Source organism: Pipistrellus kuhlii, unplaced genomic scaffold, assembly GCF_014108245.1.
Source record: "Pipistrellus kuhlii isolate mPipKuh1 unplaced genomic scaffold, mPipKuh1.p scaffold_m20_p_84, whole genome shotgun sequence".
NCBI lineage: Eukaryota > Metazoa > Chordata > Mammalia > Chiroptera > Vespertilionidae > Pipistrellus > Pipistrellus kuhlii.
Genome location: NW_023425589.1, coordinates 781448 through 806303, shown reverse-complemented (window position 1 = coordinate 806303; position 24856 = coordinate 781448). Strand labels below are relative to the sequence as shown.

Here is a 24856-nt window from a genome sequence, read left to right as displayed (position 1 = left end):
TCCTCTGGGGAAACGGAGGGCACGTCCCGCTGAGCGCTCTGCCGGCCGCTGAGCTGCCAGGGGCAGGGCCATGCCGGGCCCACCTTCCCGGGCGGGGCAGGCCCTGCGGCCGGAGGAGGCGGGAGAGACGCGACAGAGGACCCCACGCCGGGGGCTCTCGGGACTCTGGGAGCCTCAGTTTCCCCTGCTGCAGCACCGATGCTGTTCGGGCTCCTCACAGACCAAGTTCCAGGAAGCTTCCCCGGAGACACCCTGACACCCAGCTCTCCCACGGAGACCGGCAGACAGATGCCAACCACAAGCTCACACAACCCCACGGCTGCCTCTCCCTGCGAGTGAGGCAGCGCCGTGGACAGAACAGCTGCCACGTGTCCCAGCAAAAATGCGGCCCCGAATCTGCCAGGCATTCCAAAGCCGGCAGTGAGCGGCCCCGGCCGGTGTGGCTCGGTGGTTAGAGAGTTGAACCTCGGACCAAGGGGTCTTGGGTTCGATTTCGATTTCCAGTCAAGGGCATGTACCTGAGTTGCAGGCTCCATCCCTGGCCCTGGTCAGGATGTATGTGGGAGGCAACCAGTTGATGTGACTCTCTCACATCAATGTTTCTCTCTCTCTCTCACTCTGTCTCTCTCTCTCTCATCTCTTTCTCTCTCAAGATCAATGGAAAAATATCCTCCAGAGAAGATTAAAAACAAGCAGGCACTGGGGCAGAGGGAGGTGGGAACTGGGGAGACTGTTCCAGACTAAGGAAATATTTGTGGTCCTAGATTGTACTGTATTTTGTTAAGCCATAAACATAATGCTATGGCCCTGACCAGTTTAGCTCAGTGGATAGAGAGTCGGCCTTTGGACTGAAAGGTCCCAGGTTCAATTCCGGTCAAGGGCATGTACGTTGGTTGCGGGCACATCCCCAGTAGGGGCGTGCAGGAGGCAGCTGATAGATGATTCTCTCTCATCCATGTTTCTAGCTCTCAATCCCTCTCCCTTCCTCTCTGTGAAAAATCAATAAAATATATTTTTAAAGAAAATAATGTTATGGACAACTGGCCCAGCTTGGTGCTTGGACTGCAGATGACACTTTGAGGCTGTTTTGAATCTTCTGAGGTAAGATGAGGGCGCTGAGGTTTACGCTGCGCTCCTGGGAGACGCGTGTGGAATATTCCAGGGTGGGGAGTGTTCTGGCGTGCCTTATCTTCAAGCGATGCTAACTGTCTGAGCAAGCGCGTGAGTGAGGGCAGACCCAGCACAGAGGCATCTGGGCACTGCCACACTGCTCCGGGAAGGTATCTCTGTGTTTGAAACTTTTAGTAACAAGTGGCTGGTGAAAGCCAATGCCCGGGAATAAAGGGGGCAAATCTCCCAGATTAAGGGAGATTGACAAGAAGTAAAATCAAATTCGGGACTAATATCTTGATTAGATCCTCGTATGAAGTCTGTCTGGGGAAATTAGGAAAAACTGCAGTGGGATTACAGAACATCAGGGAATCTGTTAGTTTGAATTATGAATGTAGAATTGCTGTTGGGAATGAAAATCGCCATAGTTTTGAGAAACACATGACAAAATATTTAAAGGCAAAACATCATGATGTCTGTAATTACCTTCAATATATATATATATATATATATATATATATATATATATATATATAAACATATGTTTTTATACCTATTTATATATTTTTTAATTGATTTCAGAGAGGAAGGGGGGGGAGAAACATCAGTGATGAGAGAGAATTATTGATCAGCTGCTCACCCCCATTGGGGACCAAGCCCGCAACCTGGGCATGTGCCCTGCCTGATCAGAAATTGAAGTGACCTCCAGGTTGACACTCACCCACTGAGCAACACCAGCCAGGCTGTAATTACCTTTTAAATATGTCAGAAACACATAAGCAAATAAGAGTGTGCCTACAAGAAATACGTGAAGTCTAGGTGATGGGTATTTGAATGCTGAAAATTTTTTTTGTTGATGTTAATCCTTGCCTGGATTATTTTTTCTATTGATTTTTATAGAGAGTGAAAGGGAGGAGGAGAGAAGCAGAGGGAAGGAGAAACAGAGACACATTAATAGGCTGCCTGGGATCTACCTGCAACCCAGGTATATGCCCTTGACGAGGAATGGAACCCACAACCCATTGGTACACAGGACGCTCACCACTCACTGAGCAACACTGGCCAGGGCTGGACATTTTTCATAATTGATGTTAAAATAATTGTTTGGACCAGAGCTGCCATTTCTACAGTGTGAGAAAGAATAGGGAGGTGCCCACGCAGGCACATGCCAGAGTTATAAGGTGGATCTCTGAGGTGGAAGGGGGCTTAGGTCCTCCAAACCCTCCTTTACAGCATGAGGAAGAGTCAAAGTGCAAGAGGCTTCCCCAGGGCCAGAGGGGCCTGCAGAGTGGCCTACAGCACATACTCACAGTGTGTGCACACATACACTTGGACATGCACATACACATAAATGCACACACAGACATGTATGCACAGACATGTGCAGAATGCACACATACACAGGATGTATGCACACACAGACAAGCATATGAGGGACATGCACAGGCAGGCACACATGCACACATACACAGATGCATGAACACATGGACATGTGTGCACAGAGACATACACAGGCATGCATACACACAGAGAGATGCACATAGGCAAACACAGACATGCCTGCAATGCCTGCAGAGACACGTATGCACACAGACACGGACACCCTGCACACAAGTGCTGGCTGTTGAGACTCAGTGCTGCACACCCGCCCCGGCTCCCGGCTCCCGGCGGGCGCTCAGCACGCGGCTGAACGGAAGGGAACTGGTTCGCCAGGCACCTGCTCTGTGCTGAGCGCCTCAGGCCGGGCCCCCAGGCTGCTCTGAGGCCAGACGGAGCCCATGGCAGGGGGGGCGGCTCAGAGCACAGATTCTGAAGTCGGGCTCTGCCTTCTGCCAGGCCTGGAGAGGCCGCGTCTCCTCTCCAAGCCTGATTCCCTGTCTGCACAGAGCAGGGGCGGTCCCCCTCACAGCTCTGTGCGGGCCGGGGACACACACACACACACACACACACACACACACACACACTCCTGTGCAGGGCCTGGCTCGCAGGAGGCGCTTCATCCATGCCCGCTTTCATGACGATGGGGACATGAAAACTCTCACAGAGCTCCGGTCACTCAAACAGCTTGGCCTGGGCGGGCCGTTGGCGTACGCTGCTCCCGCCTGGGCGTTCCTGGCCGGTCCTGGGCTCAGGGCTGCCCCACTACAGCCCCGGGGCGGGGCTGGAAGCACTGGCCGCCTGAGAAGCCCTCTCACGGCCCCACAGACCCGCCGGCTGCCCCAGGGGGCAGAGCCCGCATCGCAGCCCCAGGGTCCGCGGTACCTGGCGGCGGGTAGCACTGCAGCAGCCGCAGGAGCTTCACGGAGAGCCAGGGCGCGGGGACGAAGTAGTAGGTGTAGTCCTGGAGGTCGGTGGAGGCCGAGGAGACGATCTGGGCAGGAAGAGGGAGGTGAGGCAGGGGCAGGGGCACCAGCCGGGGTGGACAAACGCTGCCTTCCCCGGGGGAGACGGGAGGACCTGGGACAGAGCCGGGTCATCGGGGGACAGAATCCGCCCATCGGACAGATTCCCTTACTGTGAGCTCCTCAACTCTGTGCCCCCAAACCTGGCTACGTCCACCAGCGCACATCACACCCACTCGCTGGGGACTGTTCCCACGGTCCTCCCCCGAGACTGGCAGCTGCTCAGGGGCAGGAATTGGGTCCCTGGGCCCAATACAAGGTCAGACACGAGAAAGGCTCAGGGTGTATGTAGGAGAGAATGAGTAAAAGAGCGTGTGTGGACTAATTCACAGCAGCCATGTTGTGAGGTGGGCACTGGGATCATCCCCACTGAACAGAAGGGACAACAGAGGCCCAGAAAGGTGAAGCCACGGACAGCCGAGCCAAAATGAACTCAGCTCAGAGCCGGAGTTCCTGACCACCAGCTGGGCTGCCTCCCGGGGAGAGAAAGCGAGGAGGACCAGAGAGGTGCCGGGGGCAGGGACGGAGGCCCCGCCCGCAGCCACAGCGAGGCCACACGCACCCTGCTCAGGCGGGACACGGCCAGGGAGATGCAGGTCTTGAAGTCGTCCGGGTTCTTTTTGCAGAGACAGGTGATGAGGCTGACGGCAGCTGTGACCACGCCCTGCAGGGGCAGGAGTGGCAGTCAGGGCCCTGGTGAAGGTCAGACTGGGGACAGTGTGCAGGCTGCGGACCCGAGAGCGCAGGGGTGAGGCTGGGGGGGGGTGCTTAGGGGTGCACAGGTTTCACAGTGGGTGCTCTGGGGCTCAGGGGCATGACCGGCACTCACTTGGGTTCGGGCAGAGGGTGGGTGGGAACCATAGAGGAACTGGGGGTAGGGATTGGGACAGGCAGCGGGCACTGGGAACTCTGGGTGTCAGGCACACAGGCCGGGTTCTTCTGAGGGGCTGGGTGGGTGTTGGTGTTGGGGACACTGAACAGGACCCCTGGGCAGCCAGGGGGTGTCAGGGACGGAGACGGGAGTGTCTCGGGACACTGGGGTGAGCGGTAAGTACTGGGGAGACGGACCAGGCTCTCTAGGTGCCTTGGTAAAGGCAGGCACACGGGTGGGGGTCCCCGGCATGCAGGGCGGGTGGGACTCCCTCCGGTGGATACAGGGCGGGTGGGACTCCCGGCCTCTCAGGGCGGGTGGACTTCCGGCCTCCGGTGACATCAGGGCGGGTGGACTCCCTCCCTCCGGTGGATACAGGGTGGGTGGGACTCCCTCCCTCCCTCCGGTGACATCAGGGCGGGTGGGACTCCCGGCCTCCGGTGGATACAGGGCGGGTGGGACTCCCTCCCTCTGGTGACATCAGGGCGGGTGGGACTCCCTCCCTCCAGTGGATACAGGGCGGGTGGGACTCCCTCCCTCCGGTGACATCAGGGCGGGTGGGACTCCCGGCCTCCGGTGGACATCAGGGCAGGTGGGACTCCCGGCCTCCGGTGGACATCAGGGCGGGTGGGACTCCCTCCCTCCGGTGGATACAGGGCGGGTGGACTCCCTCCGTCCGGTGGATACAGGGCGGGTGGGACTCCCTCCGGGGACATCAGGGCGGGGACGGGGGACAGGGCACGGGCTCACCATGTGCTGGTCGTTGAGCAGGTGCACGACGCGGGCCGTCCACTCGCCCATGGGCACCAGGTCGGGCGAGGCCTTGTAGAGCCGCAGCAGGCACAGGGCCGCGCTCTGCTTCACGCTGTCCATGCTGTCCCTGCGGGCACACGGGGTTCGGGAGGGGTCAGGCGACCCCAGGACGCCAGCCCCGCACACCTCCCGCCTCTCCCGCTCCTCCCAGGCGGGCCCGGGATCCAGCCTGGCGCTGCTCTCAGCAGCCTTGTGGGGTCACTGGCAAATGCCAAGCCTGGCTCTGCACTTATTCAGCGCCTACTGGGTACCATCACGCTGCAGGCACTGCGGGCAGACCAGTGAGCAGATTGATCCAAAGGTCTGTCCTCACAGAGGCTGCGGCTGGCCGGGCCGTCCGCGCAGAACCCCCCACCCCGTGTTCCAGGTGACACAGGAGCGCTCACTGCGGCCATCAGACACGGCGGACACAGCCGGAGAGTGCCAGGCCGGTGCAGCCTTAGCGGCCGGCTCTTCCTGCATCATCACGGCTCCCGGCTCACAAGCCCTGACTCCGGCCACTCTGCCCTCCAAGGAGGTGGTTTCTAGCATCATCTCCACTTAATACCAAAGAGTGAGAGCTGCTTATCGGCTTGGTGAAGTTAAAGCCAGGCTGTGATAATACGAAGGTGAAGTTTGAAACTACATAGTTTGGGGGACTGAGCCAGGTATTAAAGGACAAAACCACCTGATTTAGAGGGCAGGGAGGGAGGAGGGGGAAGAGATGATCTGAGCGATGTGAGGGGGAATTCAACTGCAGCGGTTTCATCATTTTAATAAATGTTTTAAAAAATATGTTTTTAGCCGAGACCGGTTGGCTCAGTGGATAGAGCATCGGCCTGTGGTCTGAAAGGTCCCAGGTTCGATTCCGGTCAAGGGCATGTACCTTGGTTGCGGGCACATCCCCAGTATGGGGTGTGCAAGAGGCAGCTGGTCGATGATTCTCTCTCATTAATGTTTCTAACTCTCTATCCTTCTCTTCCTCTCTGTAAAAAAGAATCAATAAAATATATATTTTTAAAAACAAAAAAACTATGGCATAAGTCCCTTGAAATGACAGAGGTTTCAAATGATTAAAAAAATCTATATGTTTTTAGTAACTTTTAGAGACAGAGGATGGAAGGGAGAAACACCGATCGGGTTCTTCCCATATGCATCCCAACTAGGGATCAAACCCCCAATCTGGGCGTGAGCCCGGCCCAGGAACTGAACCGGCCACCTTTCAGTGCATGGGCCCACGCTCAACCAGCTGAGCCACACCATCCGGGTAACTATCGATATTTCTCCTTTTTTAGAAAGGCGCAGTGCCATGTGACTCAGCAACTCCTCACCTAGGCATCTGCACAAGAGAGCGGAACACCACGTCCACAAATGTGAACCTTGTAGGCAGAAGGTCTACAAGGTTCTTATAAATAAATAAATAAATAAGAGGTGGTCCATCCAACATGGAATGTTATTATTCAGCCACAGAAAGTTATGATGCACTGATCAGTGCTACAGCACGGTGAAGCCGGAGGACATGATACTGGGTGAAAGGAGTCAGGCACCAAAGGCCACAGGCTTCCATTTGCAGGAAATGCCCAGAACAGGCGAATCTAGAGACAGAAAGCAGGTCAGTGGTTGCCTGGGGCTGGAGAGAGCGGGTGGAATGGCCTGCTGATGGCTGTGGACGTCTTTCTGGGATGATGGAAATGTTCTGGAATCAAGTGAGTAGTGGTGGTTACACAACATTGTGAAGATACTAAAGCCTGTACCCTTTAAAATAGTGAACTTAGCCCTGGCCGGGTAGTCAAATGGTTAGAGCACTGTCCCACATCCCAAGGGTTTGATTCCGGTCAGGGCCTATACAAGCAAGAATCAATGACGGAGTCCTGGCTGGTTTGGCTCAGTGGACAGAGCATTAGCCTGCACACTGAAGAGTCCCGGGTTCGATCCCAATCAAGAGCACATGCTCAGGTTGTGGGTTCAATCCCCTGCAGGGGGTGTGCAGGAGGCAGCTGATCAATGATTCTCATCATTGATGTTTCTATCTCTCTTTCCTCTCTGAAATCAATAAAAATATATTTTTAAGAAAAAGCATCAATCAATGAATACATAAACGAGAACAACAAATCGATGTTTCTCTCTCCCCTGCCCTTCTTCCTCTAAATATCAATCAACACATTTTATTTATTTATTTATTTATTTATTTTTTAAAATATATTTTATTGATTTTTTTTACAGAGAAGAAGAGAGAGAGAGAGAACTAGAAACATCGATGAGAGAGAAACATCAACCAGCTGCCTCCTGCACACCCCCCGACCAGGGATGTGCCCGCAACCAATGTACATGCCCTTGACCGGAATCGAACCTGGGACCTTTCAGTCCGCAGACCGACGCTTTACCACTGAGCCAAACCGGCTTTGGCTCAATCAACACATTTTAAAGTTCATTTCAAAAAAGATGAATTCCATGATACATGAATTTTACCTCAATTAAAAAAAAAAATCTACCTAAAGAAAAGTTGCATCGTGCCCCAGTCATTGTCAAGGCTGCGTTCTCGGTATGGAGAGTCCAGCCTGGACCACCCCCGCCGGGCCCACAACCTCGGCAGGACGCGCCTCGGCAGCCAGTCCCTCACGTGCGCACATGTCTGTCCCGCTGGCCCCTTCTCCAACAGCGCAGGGTGCCAAGCTCCCGCGCTCAGGGTGGCCGGCGACGCCCTGGCAGCTCTCACAACTCCCACGCCCTCCTCCGTGAAAGTGTCTTCTCTGGGTCTGAGCGAGGGCCTCTGAGCTCTCCCCCTCTCCCCTCAGACCCCAGCCCGCTGGGCCCCGGGCTCCGCCTCTGGGCCTTCTCTGTCCTGCTCACGTCTTCCCTGCGGGACTTTCATTGCCAATATGTGGTCCCCAGCCAGCCACTCAGGCCTTTGGGGCACAGGGACAGCGGCAGACCCCAACTGAGATGTGACGTGTGTCCATTACATGCCATGTTTCAAAGTCTTAGCACAGCCCTAGCCAGTTTGGCTCAGTGGATAGAGCGTCAGCCTGTGGACTGAAAGGTTCCAGGTTCGATTCTGGTCAAGGGCATGTATTATACCTTGGTTGCGGGCACATCCCCAGTAGAAGGTGTGCAGGAGGCAGCTGATCGATGTTTCTCTCTCATCAATGTTTTTTGTGTGTTTTTTAAAATATATTTTATTGATTTTGTACAGATAGAAAGGGAGAGAGATAGAGAGTTAGAAACATCGATGAGAGAGAGCCATCGATCAGCTGCCTCTTGCACACCCCCTACTGGGGATATGCCCGCAACCAAGGTACATGCCCTTGACCGGAATCAAACCCTGGTCCCCAAGCCAATGCTCTATCCATTGAGCCAAGCCGGTTTCGGCATCATCGATGTTTCTAACTCTCTATTCCTCTCTCTTCCGCTCTGTAAAAAATCAATAAAATATTAAAAAAGAAAAAAGACTTAGCACAAAAAGCACTGTAAGATAGCTTTGGGCAGTGTAGTTTGGTTGTGCATTGAAAGGCTGCCAGTTCGATCCCCAGTAGGGGGCGTGCAGGAGCGGCCAATCGATGTTTCACTCTCAGACTTGTTTCTCCTCTCCCCTTTCTCTCTAGAAATCAATAAAACGAAATCTTAAGAACATTTCCCCCATCTCTTTGTTTCTCCGAGCTGCATTCTCGCTCATTTCTTCAGTTCCACTGCCGGTTTCATCCTGCTTTGATCACTGTCTATTCTGCCGCTACACCACACCACTCAACTTATAAAAATATCAGTGACATTTTCCAGCTCTGCTTGCGCTTTGCTCCAGCGCTTAAGTCATTTTCATAGTCCTTGGAACCCATTAAACATATTTCTTTTACATCCTATGTGACAATTCTAATTTGTTCTTTTCCATTTTCCTTCTGCTGATTCTCCCTCGAGGTGCTTGCTTCCTGTGTTTAGTGATTTTTTTTAAAATATATTTTATTGATTTTACACAGAGAGGAATTGAGAGGGATAGAGAGTTAGAAACGTCGATGAGAGAGAAACATCGACCAGCTGCCTCCTGCACACCCCCTACCGAGGATGTGCCCGGAACCAAGGTACATGCCCTTGACCGGAATCGAACCCGGGACCCTTCAGTCCCCAGGCCGACGCTCTTCCACTGAGCCAAACCGGCTTCGGCTGTGTTTAGTGATTTTCGACTGTGAGCTGCTCACGGAACTCCGAGCTGCTTCCCCCGTGGGAACCTCTGAGGCCAGTGGAGAAGGTGGATTTCTCCAGAAAAAGGCACTGGGGTCCGCCAGTCTGCAGAGCTTTGATCTAAAGCGAGGCTGAAGGCCTTGTGGGTGACCCAGGCAGGCGGAAATCGGGCTGAAAACCAGTGTGCAAGCTGCTCTGTGCCAAGGTTCAAAACAGGTGATTTTGGGAGCTCCAGTGGTGCAATCGGTTAGCGCGCGGTACTTCTACAAAACAGGTAATTTTGCTTACGTCCCCTGAGGGGGTTATTTCTAAATCTTGCTCATCCTGAAGTGTGGCCTCTGGAGTCCCTCCTTGGAAAAGTTTTGTCTTCTGTTCCCAGAGGGCGCAGGGCCCCCAAACCGATGCTGGGCTCAGCCAGCTCAGCAGATGCCCTCTAAGCAAGCCCTGGCGTCAGCGCTCAGCTCTCTCCCGGCTCCTCTGAGCTCGGACCCGTCTTCCCTTTCTGGCTCCTGATCATCAGCGAATGTTTCCTTTCTCTCTTACTCAATATTGACAGCGGGGTTCCAAAGAGAGCCAGAAATAAAAATCCACAGGCTGCCAGAAATAAAAGCCTTACCTTTCCCCACAGTAGGCTGAGCGACCTTTTGTTTATTTATTTTATTATTGTTTTAATCCTCACGGAGGATATTTTTTTCCACTGATTTTTCGAACGGAAGGGAGGAGGAGAGAGACACACGATTGGCGGCCTCCCACAGGAGTCCGAACTGCGGAGCGGGGAAACCCTGCACCCAGGGACGCGCCCTTGAGCGGAATCGAACCCAGGACCGTTCAGCCTGCAGGCTGACACTCTATCCGCTGAGCCACACTAGGCAAAGTTCAGCTTTTAAAATTACAAAGCCGCTGAAACCGGTTTGGCTCAGTGGATAGAGCGTCAGTCTGCAGACTGAAAGGTCCCAGGTCTGATTCCGGTCAAGGGCATGTACCTTGGTTGCGGGCACATCCCCAGTAGGGGGTATGCAAGAAGCAGCTGATCAATGTTTCTCTCTCATCGATGTTTCTAACTCTCTATCCCTCTCTCTTCCTCTCTGTAAAAAATCAATAAAAATATATTTTAGCCAAAACCGGTGTGGCTCAGTGGTAGAGCGTCGGACTGCGACTGAAAGGTCCCAGGTTCAATTCCGGTCAAGGGCATGTACATTGGTTGCAGGCACATCCCCAGTAGGGGGTGTGCAAGGGGCAGCTGGTCGATGTTTCTCATCGATGTTTCTAGCTCTCTATCTCTCTCCCTTCCTTTCTGTAAAAAAATCAATAAAATATATTAAAAATATATATATATATATATTTTTTTTTTTTAATTACAAAGCTGCTCATCATCCACCCGTCTCCCCCCATCAATTACAATAAAACCTGACTTTCTCTCTCTCCTGTTCACCACACTCCTTCCAAAAACACTCTCTCAAAGCTCATGCCAACCTCAGGGACTTTGCACTTGTTGCTCCTTTTGCCTGGGACTCTTCCTCCGACATTTCTGAATGACTATGTTCTTATCGCTCAGTGTCAAACTGCATCCCCTCCTTAGAGACCCCCTGAGGAGTCTGGTTTAAGTGGCCACCCCCACAACCTCCAGGACGCCCCACTGCCCTATTCTTAAATATATTTTATTGATTTTTTAGAGAGAGGAAAAGAGAGGGACAGAGAATTAGAAACATCAAAGAGAGAGAGTCATTGATTAGCTGCCTCCTGCACACCCCCGACTGGGGATGTGCCCACAACCAAGGTACATGCCCTTGACCGGAATCCAACTCAGGACCTTTCAGTCTGCAGGCTGACGCTCTATCCATGACCCACACCGGTTTCGGCCGGATTCACCTTATTTTTGTATGTATGTGGTCGTTCTTTGGCTCTCCCACTCCATGTAAGCTCTGCCAGGGTGGGCACCGCCATCCCTGCTGCTCACCTCTGCCTCCCCCATGCCCATAACAGCGCCCAGCACAGAAATACCTGCTGAAGGACCTCCCGCCTCCGGACACTCGCTGCCCTTCGCGCCTTTCCCCTCCTCCTCGCTTAGGCCTCAGCCTCAGGACGCTTCCTCTGGGAAGCCCTCCCTGATGCCCCAGGCGAGGTCAGGCTGACCCCACTAACTGCTCTTCGGGTTCCTACCCCCACAGCATGGTTTTAGAGGAATTAAATGCTTCATCTGCGATTATTCAATCGATGTTTCTCTCTCCACGCTGGACTGTGAGTGCTGGGAGGACACGGGCCATGTCCACTCCGGTCATGTCTACATCCCCAGCAAGCAGCATGAGGGCTGCACATGGGAGATGCCCAGTAGACATTTGCTGAATGAATGAATGAATGAATGGATGGATGGAGACGGAGAATTTCCGGAGGGCCGTCACCAACAGAGCTGAAGGTTACCACCTCTTCTAACTAGATGTCAAAGGTCAGCTCATCGGACAGATGCCCCCGGCTTTGCTGGGAGGCTGCCTCACACTGTCCTCAGTCGGCTCAGTGACATGAGGAGACGCCACAGGCACCACCAGAACCCCTGGGGCTCCAGCTCAGCGTGAGCTCCAGGTCCCGGCTGGGAGAGCCTGGCAGGTGCCATGACCTCTGTGAGCCCCACACGGACCGCACCCCCTCCAGGGTCTCCCTGCCTCACCCGGCCACCAGGATGCGGGGGATGTCGGCGGCGAAGGCCTCGCCCATCTCGCGGCTGCCCACGTTGGCGATGCAGTGCAGGGCCAGGCACATGAAGGTGGGGTTGCGACTGGCCAGGTCATTCTTGATGGCGTTGTTGATGAGCCGGATCAGCTCAGAGTTCGAGTTCACCAGCACCGAGATGAACAGGTAACCCTGGCGGGGGAGGGGGGGGAGCCTTGTGGTTCATTGGTCCCCAACTCTCATACCCCAGTCTATACTTCCAGCCCTCCTCCCTCAGACCCAGGAGTCCAGCCCCTCCTCCCTCAGACCCAGGCCCCCAGCCCCTCCTCCCTCAGACCCAGGGGTCCAGGCCCCCAGCCCCTCCTCCCTCAGACCCAGGGGTCCAGGCCCACAGCCCCTCCTCCCTCAGACCCAGGTCCCCAGCCCTCCTCCCTCAGACCCAGGAGTCCAGGCGCCCAGCCCCTCCTCCCTCAGACCCAGGGGTCCAGGCCCCCACCCCTCCTCCCAGACTCACTATCTGCTTCTCTGTGTACTTGTTGGAGCTAAGCAGGTTCACGGCTTCCATATGCCCAAAGTCAATGTCGTGGCCGAGCAGAAAGATGAAGAGCAGTTTACAGACGTACTTTTTCTTGCTGTAGCCATCCAAAGCTTTGTCCCCTGGGGCCAGAGGAAGGAGGAAAGGGGAGGCAAAATGAGGAAGGAACACACCTGCAAGTCCCAGGAGTCCCAGCCCCCTCTGCCCTCAGCCCCAGGAGCCCAGACCCCTGCCTACCTTTGAACTTGGAGCGGATATTGGCCAGTTCCTTGTTGATTCTCTTAATCTCCGCCTCCTTGCTCTTGCCTGGGGAGGGAAGGCAGGGCTGGGGTGAGGGTCCTGGAGCCGAGCCACCTGCCCCGCTTTTCTTGGCAAGAGCCCTCGAAGCTGGAGGGCAAACCCCATGCTGGGCCTCAGGCCCTGAGGCGGGAGACAGGCCTGGGCCATCTCTAGTCGGCAGCTCCAGGAAGCGGTCGCTAAGGCTCATGGGTCTCTCCAACCCAGAGCAGGCGCCGGGGCACACTTTAGGCCACCCCTGACTCCCTCCTCTCACTGCGGCCTCTGACTCTACTGCCCTGAGCTGACCCCACCCACAGCTCTGCTTACCCCTGCACAGCCCCAGCACTGGCCTGGCAAAAAGCGTGTGATAAAGGATGAATGAATGAATGGATGGATGAATGGATGGCTCGGCTGTCCCCCAGGATCCTCAGTCCTACACATCCGCACTCAGCGTCTCCTGAAAATCTGCCCCCCCCCCCACGCCCAGCTTCCCAATTCAATGAAGGTCCTACTGGGACCCAGTCAGCAGGCCAAGGCCAGCCCCTTGGGCGCTGAGCCACTCCCTGCGCTGTCCCCCGCAGCCATCAGCTGGTGACTCAGAACCCTGAAGTGTCGCTGATCCAAAGTGAGGTGGCTGCAAGTGGCAAGGCCGCACCAGATTTAGAAGACGGGGGGGGGGGGGCAGTAAAATATCTCAACCATTTTTTAAAGATTTCATGTTGAAATGAGACTATTTGGGGTATATTAGGTATCATGAATATATTGTTAAAGTGAATTTTCCCTCTTTTATATTTTTGTTGATTTCAGAGAGGAAAGGGGCCAGAGAGGGCAAGACAGAAGCATCAATCAATGATGAGAGAGACTCGCTGATCAGCTGCCTCCTGCATGCCCCACTGGGGATCAAGCCAGCAACCCGGGCATGTGCCCTGACCAGGAATTGAACTCTGACCTCCTGGTTCATAGGTCGATGCCCAACCACTGAGCCACACTGGCCAGGCTTTTTCTACCTTTTTTTTTTTTTTTTTAAGTGGCCACTGGGAGAAGTTGCAAACACCACGGGTGTGGCTCAGCGCTGTCCCAGGGCCCCCCGGGCGCCCACACTGCCCGGTCACCTCCATGGGGTACTGTCATGGGTGTCGGGGGCCACCTGTCCCCCAGACCCAACCTGGAGCTGGATGAAAACAGGGTCAGCAGCTGCCACTTTTCCGGGAGCAGCTCCATGTCCCCAGGGCCTGCTGAGTGCCTGAGCTCAGAAGAGGCACAGAGACCTGCACACGGGCCCTGTGAGTGCAGAGTGGGCGCCCCCCTCCTAGGAAGGAGCGGAGGGAGGGCCAGCGGGTGGGGGTGGGAGGTCTCCGGGATGCGGGTGTTAAAGGGCCAGCCCTCCAATGACGAGTCTGAATTGGCCTTTGCGGCCCCAGAGGCCATCTGATCCTTCATTTATTAATCATACGTTTCCTGAGGCCCCGGGGCCAGGCCGGAGGGGGCCACACTGGGCACCCAGCGCCCAGGTGGGCCCGGTACTTCCGATCCATTTCAGGGGCTCCTGGCCTGATGGGCGCAGGGGGGGCCCCATCCCCACACGGGGGTGCGATGTGCAGGGACGGGGCTGCCGGGAGGCGCTGGCCTTGGCAGGGGTGCGGAGGGGAGACATTTGAGGAAGGCTGTGAAAGATGAGGAGGGTTCAGGAGCGGTTCACCAGCCAGGGCGGCCAGCACTGCGCCCCGAGTCCCTGCTCAGGGGTGGCCCGGAGGCCAGAACAGCGCCTCCCTCCGGGGGGCCCACGCCAGCCCCTCAAAATCACTTCGCATGCTTGGTGCTATTCCTTTTTTTGTTTTTAAGATATATTTTATTGGTTTTTTTTATAGAGAGGAATAGAGAGTTAGAAACATCGATGAGAGAGAAACATCGACCAGCTGCACCCCCCCCCCCCCCACTGGGGACTGAGCTTGCAAACAAGGTACATGCCCTTGACCGGAGTCGAACCCGGGACCCTTCCGTCCTCAGGCCGATGCCCTATCCACTGAGCCAAACCGGTTACAGCTCGGCGCTATTCCTAAGCTGAGAATGGCCACAACTGCGTCACTTTAACAGCTTTAAAACTGTTCTGTGGGGACCAGGAGAAACAATCTCTCATAAACGGATCGCATAGCACAAAGGAGCTGAGTAAACTTCGCCGCAGACAGACGGCTATGTGAACGGCAATTAGATCTTCGAGGCTAGCGACCTCGCTGGCCTGCACTCACACCTCTATTAAAAGCTTCGAGAAGCACGCAGAGCTAGCCTACGGTGTGGGGTGACCCAGTGGAGGCTCCCCTGGGAGCAGAGAGGGCGCAGGGGGCCAGGCGGGGGTGCTGGCTCTGCGTCTGGGGGCCGGGTTTGTGGCTGTGTTCGATCAGGGAGGATTCGCCACGCTGGTCACTTAAGATCTGTGGCCTTCTTAGTAGATATATTTCCATACATGTACATGTGTATACAAATACACTTACATATTAAAATTACATCATATAAAAATATGTTTGTAGGAATGTATTCAATCATACAGAAGGCAGTATCAAATAAATATGGATAATTTAAAGACCATGTAAAGAATATGCATATGTGCTGGAACCGGTTTAGCTCAGTGGATAGAGCATCGGCCTGCGGACTCAAGGGTCCCAGGATCGATTCCGGTCAAGGGCATGTACCTTGGTTGCGGGCACATCCCCAGTGGGGGGTGTGCAGGAGGCAGCTGATCAATGTTTCTCTTTCATTGATGTTTCTAGCTCTCTATCCCTCTCCCTTCCTCTCTGTAGAAAATCAATAAAATATATTAAAAAAAAGAAAAATAATATGCTTATATGTGTGTGTATTTTCTTTAATCTTTAAAGTATCCACATCTAGTCAAAACCGGTTTGGCTCAGTGGATAGAGCATCGGCCTGCGGACTCAAGGGTCCCAGGATCGATTGCAGTCAAGGGCATGTACCTTGGTTGCGGGCACATCCCCAGTGGGGGGTGTTCAGGAGGCAGCTGGTCAATGTTTCTCTCTCATCGATGTTTCTAACTCTCTATGTTCCCTCTCTCCTTCTTCTCTGTAAAAAATCAATAAAATATATTTAAAATAAATAAATAAAATAAAGTATCCACATCTGTTTGGTATTGTCTTCTGCATAAAATATACTTTACTAAAAAGAATTCACAGAGGAAACAGAGCTTCAAGTCTCTAAAGTAGCCGTGGAGGGAGAGCATCCAGCCATGCGTACAAGCCTCTGAAGATTAGAGGCACAAAGCAGCCAGGTACCCAGAGAGAGTGCAGGAGTGTGGCTACGGGGGTAACCCCTGGGTAAAAGGGGCTGCAGGCAGGGGTGACAGAATGGGCTAATGGAAGCATTCTAACATTCAGGGCCAGTAAGCAACAAGGGGATGAGCTCAACATGCAAGCATTTAAAAGGGTTTTCTTGCCCTGACTGGTTTGGCTCAGTGGATAGAGCGTCAGCCTACAGACACAAGGGTCCCAGGTTCGATTCCAGTCAAGGGCATGTACCTTGGTTGCGGGCACATCCTCAGTAGGTGGTATTGCAGGAGGCAGCCGATCAATGTTTCTCTCTCATCGATGTTTCTAACTATCCCTCTCCCTTTCTCTCTGTAAAAAAAATCAATAAAATATATTTTAAAAATAAATAGAAATAAGAGTTTCCTTTATCTTCAAACATTTCCTGGGGTGAGGCTCAGGGATAAGTGACATCAGCCCTGTGCTTAGAAACTCCGGATTGCAAAGGAGGCTGACAGGGGCAATTTTTTGAGTATTTTAAAAAATATATTTTTTATTGATTTTTTTTTGTTTACAAGGAGGAAGGGAGAGGGATAGAGAGTTAGAAACATCAGTTGCCTCCTGCACACCTCTTACTGGGGATGTGTCCGCAACCAAGGTACATGCCCTTCACCGGAATCGAACCTGGGACCCTTCAGTCCGCAGGCCAATGCTCTATCCACTGAGCCAAACCGGTTAGGGCAATTTTGAGTATTCTGACACAGGCAAACACAATGGGGCTGGGAGGCTGAAATCAGCTCCTGGGATTTGAGGATTAAAAGATGAAGCAGCCGGGACCGGTTTGGCTCAATGGATAGAGCGTCGGCTTGGGGACTGAAGGGTCCCGGGTTCGATTCCGGTCAAGGGCATGTACCTTGGTTGCGGGCACATCCCCAGTAGGGGGTGTGCAAGAGGCAGCTGATCGATGACTCTCTCTCGTCGATGTTTCTAACTCTCTATCTCTCTCCCTTCCTCTCTGTACAAAATCAATAAAATATATTTAAAAAAAAAAAAAATAAAATAAAATAAAATAAAAAAGATGAAGCAGGCCCCGGCCAGTGTGGCTCAGTGGTAGTGTCAGCTCGTGCACAGAAGGGTCTCGGACTTGAGTCCCGGTCAAAGGCACGTACCTGGGTTGCAGGTTTGTTCCCCGCCCCCAGTCAGGGTGCTTGTGGGATGCAGCCAACTGATGTGTGTCTCACATCAATGTTTCTCTCTCTCCTTCTCCCTCCCTTTCACTCTCTCTAAAAACCAATGGAAAAAATATCTTCTGGTGAGGATCAACAAAAGACGAGGCTAAGATGGACCAGGTAAAAACAGGGCAGGCGTGCCCTGGGCAGGCGGACCGCCTGTGCCACGGCCTGTCGGCTGGCACGGAGGGCGCAGCCAGCCGGCCGGCCCCTCCTGGGCGGTGAGGGGCCTGGGAGCAGTGGGGGTGCAGGTCCCTCTTGCCTGTAGCTGTGGCTGAAAGGGACCCTCTGGCCGCAGAGCAGAGCAGCAAACTGCTGACTGTGCTCAGAATACGCTACTTGAGGCTCTGGTTACGGGAGATAAAGCCCGTAGGGTTTAAGCCAAAAAGGCTTAGGGGCGGGTCTATCACTGCCACCAAAAGCATCCTGACAAACCCTGACTCTGAGCGCTTTTACTGAGGCCACAGTCCCCCTCACTGCAAGTGTCCGCAGCCGGCCAGACAACGACTACGCACAAGGTAGCAATGTTCCCATCCAGACAATCCTGCCCTGATGGGCCTCCCACAGTCCAAGCAGCGCTGGGTCCTCAGAGAGGATTCTGGGAAATGATGCTTCCTGACTCTGGACCACCATCCGGCTCAGAACGTGTCCAATACGGGAGCCACTGGCCACATATGCTGGCAATTTGGCCAGTGTGACTGAGGGACTGAATTCCTCTTAATAAATTTAAATTGAAAAAACGATTCTCAATTCAGTTACTGCAAAAGTATGTTTGGAACAACTTGGGCACCCCGTGAATCTATGTTTTATGAACCCCTTTTTTTTTTTTTAATGGTTTTATTGATTTCAGGGAGAAGGAAAGAGAGAATCATCAATGATGAGAGACAACCACTAATTAGATCCCTCCTGAATACCCCCTACTGGGGGATGGAGCCTGCAACCCGGGAATGTGCCCTGAGCAGGATTTGAACCATAGGTCATAGGTCAACCTCTGAGTCTTGGTTCATAGGTCAACCTCTGAGTTCATAGGTCAACCTCTGAGTCTCACCAGCCAGGCTACATTTTATGAATTCTTAATTAAGAGCCAGTATTCCCAATGAAAATACAGCCTTTGAATTGAGAAAGGAGCATAAACTGTCTCATTAACCATTTAAAAACTATCAACTGCACCTTCAAATGTTCTGCACACACTGGGAATAAGTAAGATGTATTCGAATTAATTTCACTGGTTTTACTGGGTTAGCGCTGGGTTAGACTGCGCTCATGTGATCAGTCATCACTATCCCTTAGGGAGAGAAATATTCTCCTTGAGCAACCAAGTCACACCCGTCAGTGCGCAGCTGGAAGGCAGCTGCAGGCCGGGCCGAGCTGCCGCCTCACGTTGGGGTGCACACGCCGATCTGCGAGCCCAAACAGACACACCAGGTCCCCAGTGCAGGGAGGTGGGGCTGCCTGGCACGGGGAGGGGCTGGATTTGACGACGTGTGTGTGTGTGTGTGTGTGTGTGTGTGTGTGTGTGTGTGTAGGGGGCGGGGAATGGCATGCTAACTAACGTTGGAGAATCACCAAAGTAGGACTCATTCTTTCTGTTCTCTGCGCAGTGGCCAGCAGGAGTCTGTGAGAATCTGAGTCAAACCTCTGCTGGCTATCACTGTCCTCAGCATAGAAGCTAAGTGCTGACTATGGCCCCAGGCCCTGCACACCCACTTCTGCCCGAGCCTGCCCCCCTATCCCCAGCCTCCTCTAGCTCCTCCTCCTCCACTTCCAGCTCAGTCCTGCCTCAGGGCCTTGGCACACGCTGTTCTCTCTGCCCAGGATGCCCCCTCCAAACTGATGCTGGCCCAATCCACCCACCGAATCTGATTCTCTGCTCCGAACATCACCTTTTCAGCAAGAGACTCTGACCGGACTATATAAAAAGCACCATCCCTACCCTTGTACCCACACCCCCTCCCCTCCCTGCTCCATTTCTCTCCATCACCCGCTGCCACCGGTCTGAACACCCAGATACTATACATTCGCTGGTGTATTGGTCCATCTCTCCCCTAGAATGGGAACCCCCCTGAGAGGGGCTTTAGGTCACTATTTATCCCATCACCCAATCAGTGCTCAGTAAGGGACAGTTCATTTGTTCATCCATCCATTCATTCATTCACTCACTCAATGGGCAAACAGCTCCTGAGGACTGCAGCGGGCAGGGTCCAGCACTGGGCAGACTGGGGTCCAGGGAAGGACCAGACCAGGGCCTGTGCTCAGGGCTGGGGGAGCTGTCACAGAGGGAGTGGGTCACATGTGGAGTGGGGTGCGCCCTAATGGGTGGCTCAGCACCCTCCCTCCCCCCCCCAAACACTCCCTCAAAAGCTTGCCTCGGGGTCGGAGGGACTGGAGCCCTAGAGAAGTGGCAGCCCAGCCCCTGCCTCGGAGAGCTCCAGTCAGATAAGTCCCCCCACCACACACACACACACACACACACACACACACACACAGGCCTGGACCACACCCTCAGGCTGCACCCAGCTTCAACCTGTCTTATCTGCAGAATTTGCCCTTCCCGGGCCTCCTCGCCCGCCTCGCTGTTCATTTCCGAGCAACTTCAGCCTCGGCCCTTCTCTTCCCTCCTGCGTGACGCCCTCCAGCGTCCTCAGGACTGGCACTCTGCCCACCCCCAGACCCTAAGCTCAGCTCAGAGTCTTGACTGGGACTCAGGACCTTTGCCCTTGCTGACCCTATGCCTTCCCAGGTGCCCACTTCCCGTGGCCCGGCTCACTCCTGCACCCTGAGCAATGGAACACCCCCATTCTCTCCCCTTCGAGGCCCTCCCCCTCACAGGACCTAGGACAGCCACAATATTTTTCTGCTTAAAAAAGTAAGATATAGCCGAAACCGGTGTGGCTCAGTGGATGGAGCCTTAGCCTGCGGACTGAAAGGTCCCGGGTTCGATTCCGGTCAAGGGCATGTACCTTGGTTGCGGGCACATCCCCAGTGGGGGGGGGGGGGGGGTGCAGGAGGCAGCTGGTCGATGTTTCTCTCTCATCGATGCTTCTAACTCTCTATCCCTCTCCCTTCTTCTCTGTAAAAAATCAATAAAATATATATTTTTTAATTAAGATACAGCCCTGGCCTGGTGGCTCTGTTAGTGGAGCATTGACTGTTCTGTACACCAAAAGGGATGGATCCCTGGTCAGGACGAATACAGGAGGCATGGACTGATATTTCTCTCTCTCTCCCCCTTCCTCCCTCTCTAAAATCAACTTTAAAAGAAACATGTATCCTCGGTTGTGGATTAAAAGGGGGGAAAATGAAGATATAATTCACATACCCCAAAGGTTTATTGATTTCAGAGAGGAAGGGAGAGAGAGAGAGATACACCAATGATGAGAGAGAATCATTGATCGGCTGCCTCCTCCACGCCCCCTACTGGGATCGAGCCTGTAACCCAGGCCTGTGCCCTTGACCGGAATTGAACCCCAGACCCTTCAGTCCGAAGGCTGTTGCTCTATCCACTGAGCCAGCAATTCAGTGGTCTTTAGCGTATCCACAATGTTGTGCAATCATCGCCCCCATCTGATTCCAGAGCATTCCCGCACCCCCAAAGGAAATCCTGTACTCATTAGCAGTCACTCCACCGTCCACGATCCTTAGCCCCGGGCAACCACTAACCTGCTCGCTATCTATGGCCTTGCCTGCTCTGGACATTTCAGATACATGGAATCACACACTTTTGTGCATACGGCTTCCTTCCCATAGAAGGCTCACCCGTGCAGGGACCGGTGTGGCTCAGTGGATAGAGCGTCGACCTGCAGACTGAAAGGTCCCAGGTTCGATTCCGGTCAAGGGCATGTACCTTGGTTGCGGGCACATCCCCAGTTAGGGGTGTGCAGGAGGCAGCTGGTCAATGTTTCTCTCTCATCGATGTTTCTAACTCTCTGTCCCTCTCAATTCCTCTCTGTGTAAAATCAATAAAATATATTAAAAAAAAAAGAAGGCTCACCCATGTCATAGCATCTACCAGTACCTCATCCTTTTTAACGGCTACATAATATTCCACTGCGAGGCTGGAACGCTCATTTATCATCTGTCCCTGGGTATTTGGGTTGCTTATTTCCACTGTTTGGCTCTAGGGAATGATGCTGCTATAAATATTTGTATACAGCTTACTTGTGAGTGTGACAAGAACAGCTGCATGTTTAGGCAGAACCTGTCTCCCTCACGGGGGCACAGGCAAGCTTGTCCTATTCACCAATGTCCCCAGCACCCAAAAGGCTGGAAACGCGCCAGCCACTCAACACGGATTTGAGAAAAGGAAGGACAAGAGGAAGCCCCGATTCTTCTGGTGAAATCACCTCCCCTGCCCCCAAGCTGGAGCTCCCCTTTGTCCCGTGGCTTCCCTCTGAGTCCCACAGCGACACCGGCCCGATTTCTCTGTCCGGCTCCACCACCAGGATTCAATCCCTGGGCAAATGCTGCACAGCTGATCCCAGACCTAATTTCCTCTCCACATTTCCCTCTCACCCCAGTCAGCCTGCACCACCTCACACCTGGGCGCCTGCAAAGCCCCCTAGTTCTTTGCCTGCTGCCACGCACACCTCCAGCCTGTGCTCTCCACGGAGGCCAAAGGAATTCCTTTCAAACATCAATAGGCCCTGCCGACGTGGCTTAGCGGTTGAGTTGTCGACCTATGACCCCTGGGCTGGGCACAGGCCTGGGTTGTGAGCTGGATCCCCAGTGTGGGGCGTGCAGGAGGCAGCTGATCCCGGATTCTCTCTCAGCATTAATATTAATATATCTCTCTTCCTCTCTGAAATCAATAAAAATGTATTTTTTTTACATTTTTAATAAAAATGTAATTTTAAAAGGAATTTTTATAAACAAAATAAAACATCCATCAGCTCGTGGCCCTCCTGTCTGAAAACCTGCCCGCCGCTCTCGTTTCCCTCAGAGAAAGGCCGAGGTCTCATGGACCCACAAAGCTCTACCCATCCCGTCCCCTCTCTGCCCTCCGCTCCCACCCTCCGCTCCAGCCACACGGGCCCCTCCCTCTGAAGTGAACACACACCACGCGTGCGCAACCTCAGGACCTTTGAACGTATGATTCCCTGGCCTGGACCCCTCTTTGCTCCAAAATTCAGAGCCCACTCTCACTCAGTCTCCACTCAGATTCTCCAATGAGCCATCTCGTGGGGCCTTCACGGAGCTCCCTCTCCTCCTGGTCTCCCCTCTCCTTATTCTTCACGGCGTGACACTGTGTCATTTATTGCCAGGTATCTGTGTTTAGTTTTTCTATCTCCCTCCTGCCATGTGCTCCCAAAGGCAGGGGTTTCTGCTCATGCGGCAGCCCCAGTCCCCGGGACAGTCTGGTGCTTGTCAACGGAATGAATGAACCTTCAAAGGTGAGATGCTGTCACGCCGGAGGTTTGCAGACCAGAAAACTGAGAGCATCAGAGAGGTTCAGGGACTTGCCAAGGGTCACGTGGCTCGGAGGTATCGGAGGCCACGCACCCACACCTGCTTCTCACAGCTGGCCCCCCGCCGAGTTCACAGCCCCTCGTAGCTCCGCCCCCTTTCATAACCACCACAACCTCCCTCCTCCACCTGATACCTCAGTTTCCACCGCTCCTCTTCACCAGATCTACCCCAAACCAGATCCTTCCGTACCTACTGAGTCTAAACCAATCATGGGCACCTCCTCACAGACCCAGCAAAACGAGAACAGCAGCCAAGATCTGTCTAGGGCCCAGAATGTGGGAAAGGCCCCACCGACAAACATCACCACCACGATCTCACCAGGAAAGTGAGGACAGCAGTCTCCCCCCCCCCCCGCCCCCCGGGCAGATAAGGAAACAGAAGTGAGGTCCCTCATTCAAGGTCACCCCGCTGGGGAGTGACAGCCCTCGAACCCGGGTCTGGCCGGCCCCGAGGCCGCGAGGATGGAGCCTGGGAAGCTCCTGACAGCTCCAAACACCAACACCTGCTGCGAGGAGCTGGGAGCTGTCTTGGCACCAGGCCTGCCATCATCACGACAGTCCCTCCTGCGGGCGATCGCTGTCCCCATATTGGTGTGGTCAGGCTCCAGATTCAAGACTGTCCACCGCCTGGAGCCCGCTCTGAGACCAGGCTTCCCCCCCCACCCCCCAGCTTTTCAGATCTCTTCCCCACGAATTCCTAAGGCCCCCTGGCTACCTCCCCTCTCTGGAACATCCCCTAGGCCCGCACTTTACAGTGTCCTCCCCTTTCCAGGCCCACAGGCCCCTGTGTCAGGTTCTCCCAAGCCTCTCCCCGGGCCATGCCTCCCCCTGCGTGCCCTTTGAGCCCCTCCTTTTCCCCTTAGTAACCCTTCAAGCCCCTTCTCCACAGCCCTCCATACTCCTAAGCAATCCTCCGTCCTGCAGCCCCTCTCCCCTTCACCAGGGTCCCGCTGGAGTCTCCCACCTTCCCGTCTCTCCTCCCCGAGCCCCCAGGACTCTCTATCACTGCCAGGCGCGCTCTATGCACTGGCCAAGGGCCTCGGTGACCTATCTAGCCCCTTCCCTCCATGACACCCTCTCCCCCAGGCCCTCAAGCTCGGCCCCATTAGGCTTTCAGGGTCTCAGGTCCTCCCAGTCCCCTCTGGCTTCTCTCCTCTCCCCCCCCCCCATTCTATCGCTCCACGGGGCACCCCGACACACACCCATGCACCTCCTTCCCTTTCTGTCTGCCTCAGGGATCCCACGGATACGACCCCCAAGGCCATCATTCCCGGGGCCGCCTCTATGCCCCCATCCTCGGAGCTCCGCTGCCCTCCTCGCCTTTAAGACCCTCTCGGGCGTCTCTTAACCACTCAAGAGAGGCATTCTAGGACACCCTGAGCCCCTTCACTCCCCCACCCTAAAGTTCCCCCGGGGCCCTGTCTATGCTTTCCCTCCACGACCGCAATGGTTTCCTATCCCCGGGGCTCCTCCGTTACCCCCGAACCCCTCAATGCACCGCTCCCCTCCTCCAGCGTCCCCCGGCCGCACACTCACAGTTCCGGATGTCGGAGATGAACACCGCGAGCCCCCGCATCCCATCGCCCTTGGATACGGCCGGCATGATGACGGTGGTGTCGGCTCCAGGCCCGGCCCGGCTGGGCACAGCGCGGCGGGGGCTAGCAGGCGGGGACCGGGAGGAAAAGGACCCCAGGCAACGCCAACGAGCGGAGCCGGCCGCCACGGGGGGAGGACGGGCTGGCGGGCGGGCGGGCGGGCTGGAAGGCCGCAGCACCGCCCCTAGCCCCTCCCCTCTGCTAGGCCGCCTAAGATTACATCGCCCATTGGCTCACGTTGCTGCCGCTCACACGCGGACCCTCCCTCGCGCCCTCGCTCATTGGCCTCGGGACAAAGGCACGCCGCTGCGATTGGTCCTGCGCCCCGCTATTTCCGTTTGGGAGGAGGCGTTGCCCAAGAGTCGGGCGGAGTTCGATTGCGTACGGTGGGCCCGCCCCCTCCGCGCGGCCGGGGCGGGTCGTGATTGGACGAGGACGCTCTCCTGCGAAGCCAGGGATTGACGTGAAGGGAGGCGGGGGGCGGGCTCGAGGA

At 54.6% G+C, this 24856-nt stretch overlaps 1 protein-coding gene across 2 annotated transcripts in view; it reads right to left on the bottom strand.

Annotated features, from left to right (window-relative positions):
• AP2A1 (adaptor related protein complex 2 subunit alpha 1) overlaps positions 1 to 24527 on the bottom strand; it is a 32289-nt gene extending 7762 nt beyond the window's left edge. The window contains exons 1-8 of one of the 2 annotated variants that reach the window (XM_036425708.1): positions 24305 to 24527; positions 12782 to 12850; positions 12524 to 12666; positions 12008 to 12201; positions 5134 to 5263; positions 4075 to 4176; positions 3373 to 3481; positions 1 to 4 (exon numbers count right to left, since the gene is read on the bottom strand). The exon at positions 1 to 4 is cut by the window's left edge and continues 147 nt beyond it. In XM_036425708.1, coding sequence (XP_036281601.1) covers positions 1 to 4; positions 3373 to 3481; positions 4075 to 4176; positions 5134 to 5263; positions 12008 to 12201; positions 12524 to 12666; positions 12782 to 12850; positions 24305 to 24371 — 818 coding nt within the window. In that variant the 5' untranslated portion in view covers positions 24372 to 24527. The remainder of the gene's footprint in view (positions 5 to 3372; positions 3482 to 4074; positions 4177 to 5133; positions 5264 to 12007; positions 12202 to 12523; positions 12667 to 12781; positions 12851 to 24304) is intronic. The other variant, XM_036425709.2, reaches the window with a different exon arrangement.
• Between the last annotated feature and the right edge of the window lie 329 nt (positions 24528 to 24856).